The sequence below is a fragment of the Sphaeramia orbicularis genome, chromosome 15, assembly GCF_902148855.1.
Source record: "Sphaeramia orbicularis chromosome 15, fSphaOr1.1, whole genome shotgun sequence".
Lineage (NCBI taxonomy): Eukaryota > Metazoa > Chordata > Actinopteri > Kurtiformes > Apogonidae > Sphaeramia > Sphaeramia orbicularis.
In genome coordinates, this window is record NC_043971.1 from 2,943,225 (window position 1) to 2,964,471 (window position 21,247).

Genomic DNA, 21,247 nt, shown 5'->3' on the forward strand with positions numbered 1-21,247 from the left:
TGGAGGCTAATCGGAGTCGTTTTGAATTTTTTATGAATTTTGGAAAAATGGCTCAATGATGACAGATGGAAAATTGTAGATGTTGTGACCTTGCTGTGACCTTGCTGTGACCGTGAACTTTGGCCTACTGGGACCAAAATGTAATGGGTTGGTCCCAGGGCCTAGGCCTATCTGTGGGGAGAGATTTGGGAAAGATGGTGGAAGAGTTTTCCCCTAAAGTTGCTAACAAACAAACAAACAAACAACAAAACAAACACACACACACACACAAAGCAAAGTGATCCCAACACCTCCTGGCAGAGGTATGAGCTTCTCTGCTAAATCTGGTGCATGCATCTTGTTCTTTGTAACTAATGTCAATACACACTGTCCTGTAACTAAATAAATAAATACAAAAATACCAAAGCCGTCAGTGCTGGATTTAATCCTTATGTATCTGATAATATGTATGAGTGACCAAAACCACTGAGTTATGACAAAAACTACTAACTACGACACCTTTAAGCGGAAAAACTCAACTTTTCATGCCTTAAAATCGAAGATCCATCTTAAAGTCGAAACAAATCCCAGTAATATTTAAGTGAAATCTTAAGAAGAGAAGAGCTGATTTTTGTGTCGAAGCATTTCTAGAATTTAAAGAACACGATGAGCCCTGAGGTTTCACAGAGGCCACGACTAGAACGATGTAGAGGCACAAAACAGAAGAAATGTGTAAATCTGTGAACTTTGTAAAGGAATTCTGCAGAAAGTCAAACAGTTCACACTGACAACCAAGGCCGAGGTCCAAAGAATGAATTAAACAGATGGAAAAAGTAAAGTGGTTGGTAAGAAATAACCCTAAAGGTCAGCACACCAAGGGCATTTATTTGGATCGAACGTGTTTCCTACTGCATACTTGAACACTATCTTCTGACATTTGGCAATTTGGTGTCATTTATTCATGATGTGAAAAACCTAAAAGATAAAGATGAGATTGTAAAGATGTAAAAAACAAAACAAAAAAAAAAACAAACAAAAAAAACAATCTCTAATCCCCTCAGATACAAAAGCAGGACTAAGAATGTTAGGAAGGAAGGAAGAAATGAAAGAAAGAAAGAAAGAAAGAAAGAAAGAAAGAAAGAAAGAAAGAAAGAAAGAAAGAAAGACAGAACATAGAAAGACAGAAGTAACAAGACAGAAAAACAGAAAGAAATTAGTAAAGAAAGACAAAAGTAAAGACCGAAAGAAAGAAAGAAAGAAAGAAAGAAGAAAAAGACAGAAAGTAAAGAAAAAAAGAAAGGAGCAAAGAAAGACAGAAAGAAGTAAAGAAAGAGAAAGACAGAATTAAAGAAAGAAAGACAGACAGAAAGAAGTGAAGAAAGACAGAAGTAAAGAAAAGACAGAAAGAAGACAGAAAAAAGCAAAGAAAGACAGAAAGAAGTAAAGAAAGAAAAAGAATAAAGAAAGACAGACAGACAGAAAGACAAAAGTAAGACAAAGAATAAAGAAGTGCAGAAAGTCGACACACTGGTGCAGTGGACAGACCTGGTGCCCACAGACAGAAGGTCCTGGGTTTGATTCCAACACCAGTCCATGGGGGTGGGGCCTTTAGTCCATGGGGGTGGGACCTATAGTCCATGGGGGTGGGGCCTTTAGTCCATGAGGGTGGGACCTTTAGTCCATGGGGTGGGGCCTATAGTCCATGGGGGTGGGCCTTTAGTCCATGAGGGTGGGGCCTTTAGTCCATGAGGGTGGGCCTTTAGTCCATGGGTGGGGCCTTAGTCCATGGGGGTGGGGCCTTTAGTCCATGAGGGTGGGGCCTTTAGTCCATGGGGTGGGGCCTTTAGTCCATGGGGGTGGGGCCTTTAGTCCATGGGGTGGGGACCTTATAGTCCATGGGGGTGGGGCCTTTAGTCCATGGGGGTGGGGCCTTTAGTCCATGAGGGTGAGGCCTTTAGTCCATGAGGGTGGGGCCTTTAGTCCATGAGGGTGGGGCCTTTAGTCCATGGGGGTGGGGCCTTTCTGTGTGGGTTCTCTCTGGCTCCTCCCACCATCCAAACACATGCTCTGATAGGTTCATGGGTTCATCTAAATCCCCCATAGGTGTGAATGTGTGTTTGTCTCCGTACGTTCAGTCTGTGATGAACTGGTCACATGTCCAGGGTAAACCCGCCTTCACCATAAGTACGGGATAGGCTCCAGTGACCCCTGTGACCCTAGTGAGGATAAAACGGGTTCAGAAAAGAAAGAAAGAAGTGAAGACAGACAGAAAGAAGGAAGGAAAGAAGCAAACCCAGTGCTGTGGTGTAGATAAGTGTCAGTGTGAGCCAGGTCCAGGTCTGAGTGGGCTCCTCCAGACCTGAGTGTCTGCTGGATAACACCACAGAACAGCAGATTGAACCAGGGGTTCCACTGGGGCGCTGGTCCACTGAGGGGCCTGGACCAGGGTTCACCATGACAGTCAGGCCTCTGGAGCCTCAGGGAGTCACAGGAGTCGGGATCGGTCCGGCTCTGGGGAGGTGGGGGGTGGGCGGGGGGTGGTGGACTCCAGTGGTTCCATGTCAGTGCTGTCTGCTAAAAACCTTGAACCCTTCTTAGATCAGGGACGTCAGACCCATGTTAGATCAGGGTCCACATTCAGCCCAGTCTGATCTGAAGTGGATCAGACCAACACCAAACCAAACACAAACAGTTAGAGCAGTCATTATTTACAGGCAGAATGTAATTTTATTTTCACACTGAACCAAAGAAGAACATCTGGAGTCTGTATTTATGGGTGCTTATTCTATTATTCTATTTTAGGTTCTACTGGTCTGTATGTGGAACCTGAACTAAAACCAGTTCAACACCATTAACTCTTAATATCTCCAGTGTGATTTGAACACTTCACAGGCTGGACTGGACCTCTGGTGGGTCAGTTTTGGTCCATGGGCCATATGTTTTGACACCCCTGCCTTAGATCCAGGAGTGTCTGGACCCTCCACTGCCATACATGGGTCAAAAATGAATGTGTTAAAATGACTGTGTTTTATGACACTTCTGTCATTTTTATGTTAAAAATAATCATGTTTGTATTATATTTGGATCCACAAAAGAATGATTTCATATTTGATTTTTTTTTTTTTCATTTTTTAACCATTTTTAAAGGAATGTTTTTTTTTATATTTTGAAAATTTAAAAAAACTGAGTACATAGTATGTAATATATAGTATATAACAGCAGCAGAACCACATCCACGTCCATTTAGTGAGTGAGTCGTTTGTTTTTACTGTTGAATAATCAAAGGTTCAGATGTAAAGTAAAGGTTGGTCCATATAGTGAATATAAAAGCATGAATAAACTAAGGTAAAGATAATTATATGTCTGTCAACAAATGAGCAGCTGTGGAGCTCTACAATAGTAATAATTAGTGTTAAAAGCTGAATTAGACCAGATTTCTTTGAGTTGAGTCCAGAACTCTGCTCTTATTTTGTCACATATGTTAAAGTCAGGGTAATTTGCCAAAAACAATTGTATTTGTATCATATTTTGGCCCACAAAAAAATGATATCATATTGAATATATATATATATATATATATATATATATATAATAGATATATATATATATATATATATATATGTGTGTGTGTGTGTGTATATATATATCTCTTTTTTTTTTGAAGAGCAAAGTATTTATAGTAATATATAGTATATAACAGTATACATCCATTTAGTGAGTTTGGTTTTTTTTTAACATGACTATGCTTTTAAATTTTTAAATTTGTAAAAAAAACTCCAAAATTTTTAAATGTAAAAACTGTAAAAAAAAAAAAAAAAAAAAAAAAAAGAAAGAAAAAAAAAGAAAGAAAAAAAATTCTACAAAAACTAACCATCTACTTTCTTCACATTTCACTGATGAAGAAAAATCTAATATTAAATTTGAAGGAAATATCCTCATGAACAGGACATCTTACACCTGTAGACATGATGTGTCCCAATACTTTTGTCCATATAGTTTAGAAACATCAATTTTTCCTTAAAGTTTAATGGGAGATTTTTCTTCCTCAGTCAGATGTGAAGAAAGTAGATGGTTAGATGTGGTAGAAAATTATTATTTACAGTCAGAGCACGAAAAATATTTTAGAAAGTTAGAGGAAGAACATTTAAAATCACAGTCATGAATAAAAAACAAAAAACAAAAAACAAAATCAATGTTGAGAGAAATGAAGTCCAAACCATCTCTGAGTCATTTTAGAAGCACAGATAATAATTTAACCCAAACTAAGCAATTCAATGATATCTATCCCATTATATAAAACTATATTCTAACATTAGTTGTTATTGTTTTGGATCCCAGACTCCTGTTAGAAAGAAACACCTGGATTCAACGTGTCCACATACTTTTGTCCACATAGTGAATATAACCGCATGAATAAACTAATGTAAAGATAATTATACGTCTGTCTTGACATGTGAGCGCTGTGGAGCTCTACAATAGTACTAATTAGTGTTCAAAGCTGAATCAGACCAGATTTCTTTGTGTTCAGACCTTCTGTCCAAGTCCTTCTGCTGTTTTAAACCTCGGTTCAACCTGTTAAATGTTAAAGGCCAAAAAAAACCTGTGAAAAGTGGGAGCTGAGTGCACACCTCTGCTCTTATTTTGTCACACATGTTAAAGTCAGGGTAATTTGCCGGGGCAGAGCCTGGGCTTGGACCCCCCGCCCGCTCGGAGCCGTGGACGCCGCGGCCGTTGGTGACAATAGGGCCGTGATTACACCTACGCCGCCGCGCCGGCTCCTGGGCTCCTCCCCGACTGTGGGCGCTCCGCTTCCCGCCCAGCGGGGCTGTGATTGTGCCGCCGTCGCTCACCTACCGTTCAGACGCCCCCACCGCCGTCACTGCCGCCCACGTGGCGCCCCCGACGCTCCGGAGCTAATCTGACCGACGCCACGGACCGGAAACCAGGAGGAGGCAAAGACGGTGCTAACGGGAAACATGTTAACGGAAAAAAAGGTCTGAGCGGAAACAAAGGAGGGTTGGATTTAAGAACATGAGTTTAAATAAAGTCAGAGGACGAGGAAAGAATCACAGCCGACAGGGTCTGAGGTTGTGGACACCACTGGAGTTTACAACGGCTTTTTAGTTCTGACTCTCAGAAATCTAATTGTTCTAGGTTTTTAGAGATTAGATTACATCAGATTACATCAGATTAGATTAGATTAGTCTGTATAACATTAAATTAAATTACATTAGATTAGATTAGACACAGATTAGTCTAGATTAGACTCATTAGATTAAGATTAGATTAGACTGCATTAGACTAGATTATTTAGATTAGGACTGTATTATATAGATTAGTTTAGATAGACGGTAGTAGATTAGATTAGTTTAGATTAGACTGTATTAGATAGATTAGTTTAGATTAGACTGTATTAGATTAGATTATGTTGGATTAAATTAGAATAGACAATTAGATTAGATAGATATTAGACAGATACTGATCCCATAACTGAGAAATTCACTGGTCAAGGCAGCAAAAGAATAAAGTGCAAGAAAAAATGTGTGTGTGTGTGTGTGTATATACACACACACACACACACACACACACACATATATATATATATATATATATATATATATATATATATATATATATATATATATAGATATAGATAGATAGATAGATAGATAGATAGATAGATAAAGAATGTATAATAATAATAATAGTAATAATAAGTAATAAAACTTAACAACTAAATACATATTTACAACAGAGTAGGATTGCAATATTAACCTTTGAACCCCCATATCACACCAAGTGCATGTGCAAATATATATTGTAAATATGTATATAAATAAAATAAAAATAATTAATTAATAGTATCTCTCATCTTAACTTAAACACCTACAGCTCCTATTGTGGTGATTTCCAAAGGATTTTTTCACTTAATATAACCATTACCAAGTTATTTTATCACTATTTATTATAATATTATCCTTTGAATCATTCATTTATCAGTGAAAATCACGGATTTAAAATGATTTTTAAAATTTTTTTCATATATTAATTTAATTTTTTTTCTAACCCTCCCTAAAGTAAAGTATAAGTATTGACAAATCTCATAATATAATCTTTCTTTATCATACACATTGGCATTATTTTATGTCACTGATCATATACATGTGCTGACCAACAGGACTGTTATTTTTACAGTCTATTTACTTTTTCTTTTTAGGTAAAATGCTCTGTATTTTACCTTTAAATATACCAACCCTCATGCCTCTGTGCAGCCGAGACACTATGACAGCGATAAAAGGTTGGAGAGAGCAGACATCTGACCAAAACCCAACCAAGTACCAAACCTCAACACCACATTTTTGTCTAAGATGGCAATCAAAAACCCTTTGAGCTGGATGTTAGAGCTTTTAATTGACGCTCTCGTCATATTAAGTGCCTCTCTTTACCCAGTGCCAGTAGGAATGTGTGCATTTCACTGCCTTCAGACGAGAAGGAAGCAGTAAAAGACGAAGTCAGGAGAACGCCGATAAATTTCAGGATAACATGACCGTGTCAGAATAGTAAACTACCCGACAAAAGTAATATGTACAGTAAAAAAAAAAACCAAAAAAACCAGAGTAATGAAGAGGTGATATCAGGGCGGTGGTAATGACTTGGCAGTGCGCAGCGTTGGCAGAGATTGCTGAGGCAGGTGAATCATGGGAACACTTAAATTAATCATAGAGTGTGACACACAAAGCCATATTTCACAGATGAAATTAGCTTATCAATAATTCACAGCTATTGAAACAAGACTAAGTGTCCTTCATCTGCTACGCTTCAAATAAATGGGCTAAAATTATTTATACCCCGTGAAAAGCCTGGGTACGGCACGCTTCCTGGAAAAACCGCTTTTAGAACCCAAATATTCATGCTAGGAGTGTATAAACTGGGTTGTGTTCAATCTGTGAATCACCAGTAAAAAGTCATGTCTCTGTGAAATAAGCCCCCGGGTCCTGGAGAGCCGCTCCAACATTAAATCATATATCATCTGCAACAGCTTCCAAAAACCAATGAGACGGACTCGCCTGGAAAAGCAGGAAGTCGGTCATTAGGATTCCGCTCATGGACTGGGTTGGGACAGCTGGACCTGAAGGCCGCTGCTCTGCCGGTGGCACACAGCTCCAGTCCTTCCACATGAACCCGACAACACACCGGACCTCAGCGGACGACGAGGTTTGAGGTGCAGATATAAAATGTATAAAGGACTGGATTCAATAGCAGCCCCCGGTGGTAAACTCTGAGAGGAGGGGGATGTGGACAAAAGTATGGGGACACGATGAAATCAGGTGTTTCTTTTCTAACAGGGGTCTGGGATCCAAAACAATAACGACTAATGTCAGAATAGAGTTTTATATTATGGGATAAATATCATTGCATTGGTTAGTTTGGGTTCAATTGTTATCTTTGCTTCTAAAATGACTCAGAGATGGTTTTACTTAATTTCTCTCAACATTATTGTTATTTTTTTATATCTGTGACAATGATTTTAAATGTTCTACCACTAAATTTATAAAAATATTTTTCCTGCTCTGACTGTAAATAATAATTGTTCTAACACAACTAACCATCTACTTTCTTCACATCTCACTGAGGAAGAAAAATCTCCCATTAAACTTTAAGGAAACATTGATGTTCTAGGTTATATAGACATAAATATTGGGACACATCATGTCATATAGCTGTAAGATGTCCTGTTCATGAGGATATTTCCTTAAAGTTTAATTGTAGATTTTTCTTCGTCAGTGAGATGTGAAAAAAGTAGATGGTTAGTTTTGGTAGAAGATTTTTTTTTTTTTTTTTTTTTACAGTTTTTTAAATGTTATAATATGTTTTTCTATTGGGATAGAATATTATTGCATTGGTTAGTTTGGGGTTAAATTATTATCTTTGTTTCTAAAATGACTCCGATTGTTTAGACTTAATTTCTCTCTCTCTCTCTCTCTCTCTCTCTACATATATATATATATATATATATATATATATATATATATTATATAGATATATTTTTTTTTTTTTTTTTTTAATCCATAACCTTAAACTTTACAGAAACAATGATGTTTTTATCTCAGATCCTCATGAACAGGACATCTTACAGCTGTAGACATGATGTGTCCCAATATTTATGTCCATATAGTTTATAAACAACAATTAATGAGTCTTTCTATGTTTAGTTTCATTTTGATAAGATCATTTTAAATATTATCTGTATTCTAATTTTCATCGATTAGAATGTGCATAAACATCTGCGTATAGCGAATAAAAAAACCCCAAAAAAAACAAAAAACAAAGCAAAACAAACCTAGACTAAAACAGAATGAGCAAAATGACTCAGAGATGGTCTTGACTGAAATTTCTCTCATATTATTATTTTTTTATATATCTGTGACTATGATTTTAAAAAGTTCTACCACTAAATTTCTAAAAAAAAATTTCATGCTCTGACTAAATAATCATTTTAAACCAATCTACTTTTTCACATCTCACTGAGGAAGGAAATATTTTTGTTTCTAAACTATATGGACAAAAATACTGGGACACATCATGACACAAAACTAGCTCAACACCATTAACTGTTAATATCTTCAGTGTAATGTTTTTCACTTTGTAAATTCATCCCCTGGGCTGGATTGGAACCTTTGGTGGGTCAGTTTTGGCCCATGGGCCGTATGTTTGACACCCCTGCCTTAGATCCAGGAGTGTCTGGACCCTCCACTCTTCTATAAATGGGTGAAAAATGACCTGTGTTAAAATTAATGTGTTTTTATAAAAAAAAAAAAATTATCATATTTATATCACACTGTGGCTGGGATAGGCTCCAAGCGACCCCTGTGACCCTAGTGAGGATAAAGCGGGTTCAGAAAAAGAGAAAAAAATTACAATTAAAAAAAAAATATATATATATATATATACATACATAAAACAGTGATAGACAATGTCAACATCCATTTAGTGAATGAGCTTGTTTAGTTTTTTTTCTTTTTTTTTTTTTTTTAATCCAGGACTATGATTTTACATTTTCTACCTCTAAAATTTTTAAATGCAAAAGAACTAAATAATAATTTTCTACCACATCTAACCTTCAACTTTTTTCACATCTCACTGAAATCGGAAAAAGGAAAATAAATATCAGGAGAAGGAAATATCCTCATGAACAGGACATCTTACAGCTGTAGACATGATGTGTCCCAATATTTATGTCCATATAGTTTAGAAACATCAATATCTCCTTAAAGTTTAATGGGAGATTTTTAATCCTCAGTGAGATGTGAAGAAAGTAGATGGTTAGTTGTGGTAGAAAATGATTATTTACAATCAGAGCAGAAAAAAATATTTTAGAAATTTAGAGAAAGAACATTTAAAATCATAGTCATGGATTAAAGAAAAACAAAACAAACAAACAAAAAAAAATCAATGTTGATGGAAATTAAGTCAAAACCATGTGAGTCATTTTAGAAGCAAAGATAACGATTTAACCCAAACTAACCAATGCAATATTTATCCCATAATATAAAACTCTATTCTGACATTAGTCGTTATTGTTTTGGATCCCAGACCCCTGTTAGAAAACAAACACCTGAATTCAATGTGTCCACATACTTTTGTCCACATATTGTCCCATAACTGTAAAGTCATGCTGGTCCAGTTTGTAGAAGTGGGTTTGAATAAATCTGCTCCTGAATGATGCGTTCTGCGGTTAAGAACGTCCGCTCTGTAACTGAAGGATGACAGCTGTGCCACTGCCCACTGTGCCTTGTATACGACTCATTGAATTTTCAATGATAAGCCATTGTCTGCTCATGTCGTCGTCCCGTTAAAGGGGGGGGGGACTTGCACGAAATTAAATGGCCGCTCGACTGTAAGGTCTTAGTGGGAGAATGTCTGTTAAACCATGAGGCGTTTCATCACTGAGGTTCTGTGATGGAGATGTAAGGCCAGCGCCGCAGGACAGAGCTCGCACATTTACAGGCTCTTTCTGCATGGTGTGTGTGTGTGTGTGTGTGTGTGTGTGGGGGGGGGGGGTGGTATTAACAGGGGAGGCCAGGTGTAAAACAAACAGCACCTCTTAAATTACCTGAATTGATTGCACCGTTTAGTGTCGGCATTGGATTTATTAACATGTAAAGCGCTAGAAACAGAGGTTTTGTAGCTTTGGTCGAACTGTAAGTCACAACAACAGTGAACAGAACTCACCTTAAATCTGTTGTTCTTGTTAATCCAGGACCTAATTGTTATTTTGCAATTATAACAAACACCAGCGCTTATATGTATATTTTGAGCTGAAGCTGTCCCGTGTTTTCTCTTCATCTCTGCACAAAGAACAGGTGAACACAATATGGACACATTATAGTTTTCCTCCATTTTACTCGTGGGTAATAATTCTTGTCTTTGCCTTTCGATTGCTGTATTGAATTCGGGTTGTTATGACATTTCTAGGTGCCTGACAGCGCTTGTAAAAGCAAATTTAGCGTCTACCGCAGCAGGGCTTTAGCTGCAAAAAGCCATCCACTTTCCCCAAACCCTCATTTTTGCATTCCACTCATTCTGTGCCATGAAAATTTGCAGAGCGATGACAAGGAAACAAACAGCAAAATACCTGACGTTAATTTAAAGAGAAACACCAATTCTTAAAAGGAAAAATAGGACCAACGTTCCTGAATCTCACAGTCATGTTCTATCCAGAATCAATAACAAGTTGAATAACGGACGAATGGTTGATTTATTCTTCAGTAAAAAGACAGGAGTTTAATGCACATTGGTTTAAGAGCAAACCTAAACTAACAAAAATCAATTAATCAATCATCAATCAATCACATCAACGTTTATGTTTTGAGGTCAGTGTCTGGTTTTGATCAGCTCTATATAAAAGTGTCATGAGATAACTTATGTTATAATTTGGCGCTATGTAAATAAAATTTGATTGAATTTGCTGTGATTTGAAATTGCTCTGTTGTCCAGTCCTGTGGTCTGGATGCAGATCAATCTAACTATAGAAGTGGGCGGGACTTTCACTGGAGGAGAACTCAACTAATCCAATCAAAGTCCATAATGAATTCGATCAGTGATCATTAGGAACTATATTAATAAACATAGTATGGACGATTATAAGTAAAGCCAATTTGTTTTATGAAATGGCTACTGCCACAGTACTGTGCACAAAATATCGGTTTGTCTATTACCACTGAACCAATCAGTGCCCTCGTTACATCATGTCTAGACTGGTAACTTACATCCGAAAAAAGTACCAAGGCAATCATATAGAGAATAGGTCAAAGTGAGATATAGCAATATTTGGCTCACTCTGGGGACGTATCAGACCACAGTGTGGAAGAAGGGTTCAGTTCCTGGTCGAAGTATCATTACCTCCACTAAGAAGGTTCTGTTTTTGCAGGCTCGGTCTGTCAGTGTCTGTCTGTCATGTCTGTCTGTCTGTCTGTCTGTCTGTCTGTCTGTCTGTCTGTCTGGCTGTGTGTGCAAGTAACTCAAAAGTTCTGGACAGATTTGGATGAAAAATTCAGGAAATGTTGATACTGGCACAAGAAACAAATGATTACATTTTGGTGGTGATTGGGGGGGGGCACTGATCTGCCTTGGTGGAGGTCTGCACTCTCCAAGTGCTTTTCTTTCTTTTTTTTTTTTAAATTTTTAAATTTCAAACGGGGGGTAAATCCAACATTGATATAAATCTGCCACTGGGACAACGTTCAGAGCACTGGATTCGACAGGACCACAGCACTGTAACCGCTGCATCTAACATGTAGCTCCACCCACCTTCTCCAGCCTCCACAGCAAAGAACACCATAAAACAACATATATACATATATTTAGACAGTAATTCCTATTCTATACTTTTAACTACACTAATTTGTCATTTCTTCCATCAGTTGCCACAGTACTGTGGTAGAAAAAATGCACAAAAGAATGCACTGAAGTATACATCATATATGACCACAGTACTGTGGCAACAAGAGGAGAATGAGTACATGGAACAGCATCCCTGATTGGCTCTAGTACAAATGCAAACATTGATCAGTCTGTGGCAATAGACAAACAGACATTTGTGCCACAGTGCTGTGGCAGCAGCCGGTGCCTTTTTATTTTTAAAAAATTGTAAAAAAATTTAAAAATCTAATTTTCTCAAAAGTGTAACAAACATTGTAGACACTGTCCCAGGGAAAGCTACGTATAAAATTTGAAAATTAATCCGACCAACAGTTTAGGAGAAGATTGTTGAAATCTAGGCATTAAAGACATTGAGGTTTGACCCTTCGAGGTCACTCAGGTCAAAGGCCATGGACCCAAATGAAAGTCCATATATGACTTCTATTAGTGATCAATAGTATTGATATCTGTGACCATTTACATGTTATAAACCATCAAAATAAGGACCATTAGAAGGAAGGCACATTTTAACATATCAAAAAATTCATAAAAAACGCAAAAGCAAAATTTATCAAAACTAACAAAATTTGTAGACTCTGTCCCAAAGAAGACACATAAAAAAGGAAATGAATTCGACCAGTAGTTTGGTCAGAGATGACGTTGAAGACACAATGCCTTCGCAGTAACTGGACCGTTGAACTAAACAGACAGTCGGTGTCATTTAGAGCCGTCTGTGTTACTGTTATGATGTGTGAGCTCTACTGTTTTATATCCTAAGTAGTGCTGCTCTTTATATGGATTATTATTAGTCTGGTCAGAAATCATATCTGGACTGATGGGAGCAGCAGGATGGTTTGTATGCACCTCTAATCGCACGGAACGCCGTCAATTTTCCTCTTCCCTTTTCAAACAGCAGTTAGCCTTTCCGTACAAATTCATTTGACCCGCTGTACCCGACGAATTCCTGTTACACCGGCCATGAAGACATAATACAACACATAACATGGAGGCTTATTGTAGTGTACGGAAGCCAGTGGCAAAAAAAACGTCCCACATTATGAGCTCTTTTCATTCCGTCTTCCACTCTAAGACCTGGCTGAGCGATGGACGATTTTCTGGAGGAGCACTCAGCCGAACAAAATGATTCCACGCCAGCAGACAGTGAGAGCAGCCACTTTGTAGAGGCAAGGACAGCCGGGAACCAGTGTGTACGTTTGTGTAGACGTGTTCATGTATGTTCAACCGCAGCTTCGTCGTTTAGGTTGAGTATCACCTCCATATCGGCCTGGATTTGAGTTTTTAATAAGATTTGGATGTTAAAGGTAAGGACTGGCATTGGAGGGTTGGGATGATTGATAAGTTGTGAGGGTTGAGGTGAGTATCAGTACCGATATTTGAGGAATTTATTTGTGTTATCATATCTTAACGATTGCAAAGTCTGCAACAGCATGAGGCAAATCACACACAAAGTCCTGCACAAAGGTTTGTCCCATAGACTGTATGTAAAGAAACTAGAGGTTGACCGATATAGGTTTTTCTATGGCCGATGCCAAGTTTGAAAAATTTGGTCACCCGATGGCCAACATCTACAGCCAATTTCTGAGGCTCAGCATTTCCGCTGGTAAGGTTTTGCCGCGGCGCAGCAGCATACCAAAAAAAAAAAAAAAAAAAATCATCACCATCGCATTAGACTTAATATTAGACGTAGAGTATGTAGATGTAGAGTAATTAGTAATGCTGTTAAGTTTCACTTCCACGCCCCCACCCCCGGCTGAACCGTGTGCCCCCCTTCCCGTTATAAGTATCATAGTTATTACTTTAATTGACCAACGAACCTAACCCTGCCAAATTACACAGCACCACACCAAGAGATCAATTCCACAGGAAACACTGTTAGCTGATATATAAGGCCTTTTTTTTTTTTTGACCGTAAAATACACATTGACCGTAAAATACAATTGAAACTCTCAGATAATTAAGATTTTATGCAGCAATATCAATAAAAATTAATACAAGAACACATAGTACTCTTTTAACATATATTGAACTTCAAGTGCTGCCCACACAGGTGCCTGATCAAATATCCTCCAACATTTTTACTACTGATCAAATATCGTCTTTCAAAAAAAATTTAAGGCCGATGGCAGATATGGAAAAAAATTAACGTAACGGCCTGATGTCGACCTGTAGAAGAAACCCACCATGACGTCTACAACTTCTCATGCAATCACTTCCAAAAAATGTGCATTATTGTATGTGCATTATTGTTATGAAATGGATAGTGTACTTTTGTTTCTGATATGAGTATTTTTTTAATGAAATGGACAGAGTTTATTTTTGTTTCGATATGTGCACCAGTACTGTTATGGAAAGGACAGAGTTTATTTTAAAGTGAAATGCTGCTGCGAAATGGACAGTCTATCCTTGATATGTACAGCAATTTTGTGTTTTATGCATAATCAGAATTTAGACTGATATGTGAGGATTGACGCAAATGTATTCCGAAAACTGTCAAAGATCTCTGTTTCTCTGTGTTTACACGCAAATGCAAAAATGGAGAATCGCCAAAATCTCTACTGTGGCTGGAGTTTTTAGAAACCATTGTTTTCGGTGGGCATGGCCATTGTTGTCGCATAAAGAATAGGCACAAACACCAGGGTTCTCACTAGCGTCATTGAACGTCGGGGCCCCCGACGCTGAGATTTGACCCGCGACGCTGTCTTTCAACCAGCGTAGCGGTGTTTTTTTGTGTGTATTCTGCTGCTGCTTGTGTGTACGGCTCTAGCTAGGCAGATAGATAACAGGTTTCTCAAGAGTAGCCGGATGCCGAAAACTTCTCTCCAAAGCTGTTACTGGAGACTTCGCTGTAAAACTGTAACATACATACAAAACATGTCTCAGTTCTTTTCTTTGTTACAGCACATTAACATAGCATTATACATTCAAATGAATGAGAAAAGATTGCTAGCTGATGCTAACATAAATGGGAAAATCCATAGACAAGCTAACAATTAGCATCTTTAGATCGACTTTTTTACAACGTCGATTTACAATGATTTACAACGTCTTTTAATCTAACAACAAAAGTTTACATCACAGACGGTTTTACTATTCATTACCACAACAGCTGAACATAAAATACATAACGGGCAAATATTCTTTCTGTCCATACAAACAGAATGACTCAAACGTGTCTGCTACTTCCTTCCCATGTCTGAACTGGCTACGGTAACACCCAAAGGACAAACACACGCCAGTGACACTTATTCCGACCACCAGAGGGCCCCCTTTGCTGCTTTGAACAACAGAACATCACAGTGTGTGTGTGTGTGTGTGTGTGTGTGTGTATGTGTGTGTGTGTGTGTGTGTGTGTGATCATCCAGTGTAATGATAACAAGATTTGAATTTAAATAAATCTATTCCTTTGTCGTGGCTCAAAGCGCTGCAGACAGGAAATGACAACAACAGAAGCCACACCCCTTTGTGTGCCTTGGTATTGTCTGACCCCGCCCACCAACATCACTTGCCTTACGCTCATTGGCTGACAATGAGACTTCAATCAATTTATCTGATTTAAACGGACCATCACCTGTGGAAAATTAGATCTAAAATTTATCCTGTATGTGAGTGTGTGTGTGTGTGTGTGTGTGTGTGTAGTTGTACAGTGTGTGTTTGTGTGTGTAGTGTGAGTGCCACTCCAATTATCCCTAATTTCGTGCAAGTGAATATTTTTTTACAATCATGTCTGCGTCGAAGCGTGGGAGCTACGTCAAACACAAGGGTAATATCGCATCGTTTTTTGGCTTCATTCCTCAAAATTTGCCCTCAAAATGCAGGAAACAGTGTTTCAGACAGTTAGACATTTCAAAATTTTCTGAGGGAGGATGCCCCCGGACCCCCTACAAAACTCATGTACGCGGTGTGTGCCTCATACTTGGTGAACCTACGCTGTGAAAAAATCCTAGTGAGAACCCTGAACACAGAGAAAAAAACCTCTGCTTTTCCAGATACCCGTCTACATGTAAACGTAGCCTTAGTCGTCCGTTTTTCCAAACCCAAATGGAAGAGTAATTTAATATTGATACGACTGTTGACATCCAACTAAGCCCTTGGGATTAACCATCAATGTGGCAAATGGAGCATCCTCCTGAGTGTGTTAGATAGAAAAAACTAACAATAACATCTCTATCTCCTTTCACCTGTCCCCCTCAGCCCCCATCACCCAATCACCCAGCGACCCCCCCCCCCTTCCTGACAGAGTTCACGGCTGTAGCGCCTCTGAAGAGTCAGCAGCTGTTTTTTAAAATGTAAGGTAATCAGCCGGGGGATCCTTGGAGTCGGAGGGAGGCAGATGGACCCGTCCCACGAGAGGGGTCCAAGGACGGGCCCAGTCGGACGAGCCCCGGAGCCCCCGGACCTGCAAAAACAAACTTATCTGTCCTCCCTTCGCGGTCCTGAAGCTGCTGTTTTCTGGTGGGTGAAATGCACCTGTAGCTATCTGAGTCAAATCCGACGGAAACGAGGAAAAGAGAATGTGAAAGTACGCAGAATGCACAATGTACTCCCAGACCACTTGAAGGTACCGGTCTGGTCTTCAACTGACCCTGATACGTCTACAAACTGAGACAGGATTTAGTTCAGGGGGGTCAAACATAAGGCCCGTGGCCAAAGCCGGGCCCATCAAGGGTCCAATCTGACCTGAAGAGAATTTATGAAACAGAAGAATGACACTGAAGATAAAGACGTTCATTCAGTTCAGCTCCCACAGACAGACTCATGTGGGTCAGACCAGGAAATACTAACACGATAACCTACAAATAATGACAACGCCAAGTTTTTCTCTTTGTTTTAGTGTAAAAACTACATTTTTTAATGAAAATATTTACAGTTACAAACTTCTTTTAGAGAAATGTGAATACCTGAACAAAATATGAACCATATAAAATGTCTTAAGAGAAGTGTAACTGGACCAGTATTCTGCCTGTTACCTCATGTTTTGGGGAACAGAACCAGACCCAGAACCAGCAAACCACAAGAACAGAACCAGACCCAGAACCAGCAAACCACAAGAACAGAACCAGACCCAGAAACCCGAAGCCTGAGATTTTAGGAGTTACATAGTTCACACAACGATTGTCTTTAACTGTTTAGAGAACATGTGATTTCTACTATTAATTTCCTGGAGTTTTTAATTGCAGATTTCTTTTAGTTTTGACAGATTTTGGAACAGATGTTATGTCGAACACTGACTCCAAGCCGTAGAATCAGATTGTTTGTGTGTATTTAATACTGTGCACATATTCCATGTATTATCTGCTGTACTAAATAAAACAGACTGTGAAATAAAATATGTATGCTGATCTCAGCCCTGTGAAAACAACACAGTCCGAACCCGGTCCTGGTCATGAGTGGGCTTATGCGAGGATATGTTGAAGAACCAGACGTATTTAGTCAGATTTTACAGACGCTGAAAGTGTGAATACATTAGTGACAGAGGCAGATCCAGTTGGGCTCCACAGATACCGTAATCACAGGTTTAGGAATTAAAAGCATTTAGAAAGCAAAGTGGGAATAAGAGAGTGAGCGATTAACATTCAGTCATGATATTCATGTACAGCTTTGGAAATAACTATCAGACCACCTGTGATTTTTCTGCAGAAATTCAATTTAATAACCTTTCAGCAGAGGTTGTGTGAAATATAAAGTGGTTATATTTATTAAAAGGTACGACAAAATCTGATAATACTATTTAAAAAAATTATTAAACTAGATGACCAGCACACACATATATATATATATATATATATATATATATAATATATATATATATATATATATATATAATAATATATATAGGGGGGGGACTGTTCTGCCTTGGCGGAGGTCTGTGCTGCTGTCTGAGTGCTTTTCTAGTTTATGGATTTCTTTTGTTACCTCCGCCAAGGAGGTTATGTTTTTGCCAGGGTTTGTTTGTCTGTTTGTTTGTTTGTTTGTTTGTCTGTCCGTTAGTGTGCAACATAACTCCAAAAGTTATGGACAGATTTGGATGAAATTTTCAGGGTTTGTTGGAAATGGGATAAGGAAGAAATGATTAAATTTTGGTGGTGATCGGGGTGGGGGGCCCACGGGGGGGGGGGGGGGGGGGGCACTGATCAGCCTTGGCGGAGGTCTGCGCTCTCCGAGTGCTTCTAGTTGAATACTGTGACCCTCAACTGGCCTTGCTGTACTGTTTGTTGTATTTATGTCCATGAACATGTGAAAAAGAAATAAAAAAACTACAAAAGCACTCGGAGAGTCCAGACCTCCGCCAAGGCAGATAAGCCCCCCCCCCCCAATCACCACCCAAATGTAATCATTTGTTCCTTGTGCCAGTATCAACATTTCCTGAAAATTTCATCCAAATCTGTCCATAACTTTTTGAGTTATCTTGCTAACAGTCAATTAAACAAACAAACAAACAAACAGACAAACAGATCCCGACGAAAATCAAAAAAACAAAACAAGTTGTTTCTTACTGGTTCTCATCCTCACTACTCCCTCTAGTGGTCACATAAATCACTGGCCAGTAGCTGGAATAATTTCAGTTCATATCTCTATAATCCAAAACAGTGCCATCTTTAGTAGATCTTTACAGTTCTTTATTATTTATGAGAATTTTATGTATTTTTTTAAATAAATATCTCTATATTTGAAAGTACGACAACGTATTAGGGCCACATAAGAAAATAAAAATGCTTGTCACTATGAGATAAAAGTAGTTATATTTCAAGAATAAGTCATAATATAATGGGAATAAAGTCGTAATTAAAAAAAAAAAAAAAGTCATTATTTATCAAGAATAAGTCATACTTTTATAAGATGAAAGTCTCAATATTTTGAAAATTCAGTTCAGAGTTTCTGGTTTTACAGCGAACACAACAAGTGAAGCAGCAACTTTCACTTCTGTTGGACTCAAAAGTCGCAGTCGAATCCTCAGTTTTTTCAGAAACATCAAACCCTATAGTTCTGGTGTTTCCACCCATAGTCCTGCAGACCAACACTTCATCAGTTCCTCCTCCACAAAAGAGGACATTTACTCCAAATCAGTTCGGTTCTTAGGACGAAACAAACCCGAACTTGTGCAAATTGTCTTCAAAGTCCTTCGACTAATGCTAATGTGCTGATGGTGGGCGGGGCTAATAGGCTCAGTGTTTGGCCTTTGTGCGTAAACCCTAAATGAAAGAAGAACTGCACAAAACGTTCACAGTCCTACATTAGTCGATGAGTGGGTACACTTTAGTCTCATATTATGACTTTATTCTTGAAATATTATGACTTTATTCTTGTTAAATAATGAGGTTTTTTTTAAAACTATGACTTTATTCTCATAGTGACAAGCATTTTTATTTTCTCATGTTTCCCTCATACACGGTTGTATGAAAGAAATATTAAGAAATATTAAAATTGCCCCTTTAAATGTTTAAAGTTACCTGAGGCTTTACATTTAGGTTTGTATTTATATTTGGCTTTAGTTGTTTTAAGACATATTTTATTATTCCGAGCTGTGAAACTGACTCATTGCCACTGTTTAAAATAAATAGTGATTTTAATCTTAGTAGTAAAAAGACTGTGCACAATAGTATATGACTGAACAAAGGCTGAACAGGGTTATTTTGAAGAACAGTAGACGTGTCGCTGTATTTTCTGCAGCTCTAGTTTCTCAGGTTCTCCAGTTTCACAAACCTGCTGAGTATTTTTAACACCGGCTTTGTATTTTTATTATCTGTGAATAAATTAACCTGAAGGAAACCAGGAGGAAACGCTGTCCGACTCCGCTCCGATCCAAAACACACATGGTCGTGGTCTAATAATTACTCCCTGAGCTGAACGTACGCTGTCGGTGTTAGTGTGAATTATGAGAACCAGTCCCCTAAAGCACAAACAATCACCTGCCTGACGACTGGGTGGAAGCTAAACCCTAAAGTCTGTGTGTGAGAATATCCTGCTCTTATACATATCTTTTTCCTGTTTTTTTTTTTTCTTTTTTTTTTTCTTCGCCTCTTCTTCTCGTCGTTTTTTAAGAAGCCCCTTTTTTTTAACAGAATTAAATGCAAATTGAGTGGAGCTGATTATCATATAAACGGCTGCTGCCTGAGGGGGCAAGACACTCTGGCTTTATTATTTATTTTGTCATATTTTCCACAGTTTCCCATAAAAATTCTGACTCTATCGATCCCACGCTTTGCTTTAAAGACGTTGGGGATTCGGGGACCGGTTGGAACGAGGTGTGTGTGTGTGTGTTTACAGGACGAGCGACAGTGATCGATCACGCCGCCGATCGATTGGATTTCATTAGCATCACGCAACCACCGCCACTACGACTACAACTGCACTGTATGTTGATCAACTGAATGTGATGATGATGATGTTGACTCCATGTTCATAATTGCCCCCCCCCCCCATTTCCCCTGAGAGCGTTCACCTGAAAAGGTATGCATCTGAAATAACTTACAAAGCCTCATATCCGTCTGCTAACGTAGCCTGAAGAGGCTTTTTAACGGCGGCTGGATTATGTTTGGCAGTCACTCACCAAGTACAAGTGGTCTCATTTGAAGACTCAGGGAGTGAGGGGGCAACAATCGCAGGTTAAATACCCAGAACTAACATGGTGGAAGAGATAGAAGTGAAGTGGTGGAAAGGATTTAGGGGGGAAAAAAAAAAAAAGAAAAACACATAACCGCAACGTCTTGGCAAAACCACCAACAAATCAAGTTAAGAACTGGAGAGATGGTTCCTAAAGAGCAGTCTGTGGTCGATGTGGAGGCTTTGATAAGAATTAATTATCTTCATATTACCCTCCAAGACTGTGTTTCCAAACTTTTTCAGCTCCAGACCCAAAAGATCAATTTAATATCTCCTCTGGACCTGAATTTACAAAACGACATCCTGAATTTGCTGTGAGGTTGGTATTTTTACTGACTTTTTTTGTTTTTTAATCGTCTAAACAGTGTTGAATTAACCCATAAAGACCCAGTGTTACTGTTGTGTCAGTTCCCAAATAAAAATGTCTCTCTATGTAATTTAACCTGTTTAAACCCTGACCATATTTTCCATATTTTCCCTGACCATACCTAAACAGACATAACCCAAAGTAAATGAAGAATTCCTTCACAGTAATAAGGTTCATATGGATGTTCTTGGTGTCTGTGGACATTTACAGACCTCACAGAATCTATTCCCATTGTCTAAAATATTGTATCTATTACTCTGCCTGAGTAAACTGTAACAACTACAAGAGAAAGTAGAATTTTTATCCTTGTCTGGTTTTTTTTTCGGCTGGACTGACGATGATATGCATAAATTAATT

General features: G+C 38.4%; 1 protein-coding gene across 1 annotated transcript in view; it reads right to left on the bottom strand.

Moving 5' to 3' along the window:
* Positions 1-7,081: 7,081 nt before the first annotated feature.
* The window catches only part of LOC115434551 (cadherin-23-like), a 140,290-nt gene continuing 126,124 nt past the window's right edge, over positions 7,082-21,247 (bottom strand). Inside the window, exon 7 of the mRNA XM_030156587.1 lies at positions 7,082-7,258. Within this exon, the coding sequence (XP_030012447.1) occupies positions 7,082-7,258 (177 nt within the window). The remainder of the gene's footprint in view (positions 7,259-21,247) is intronic.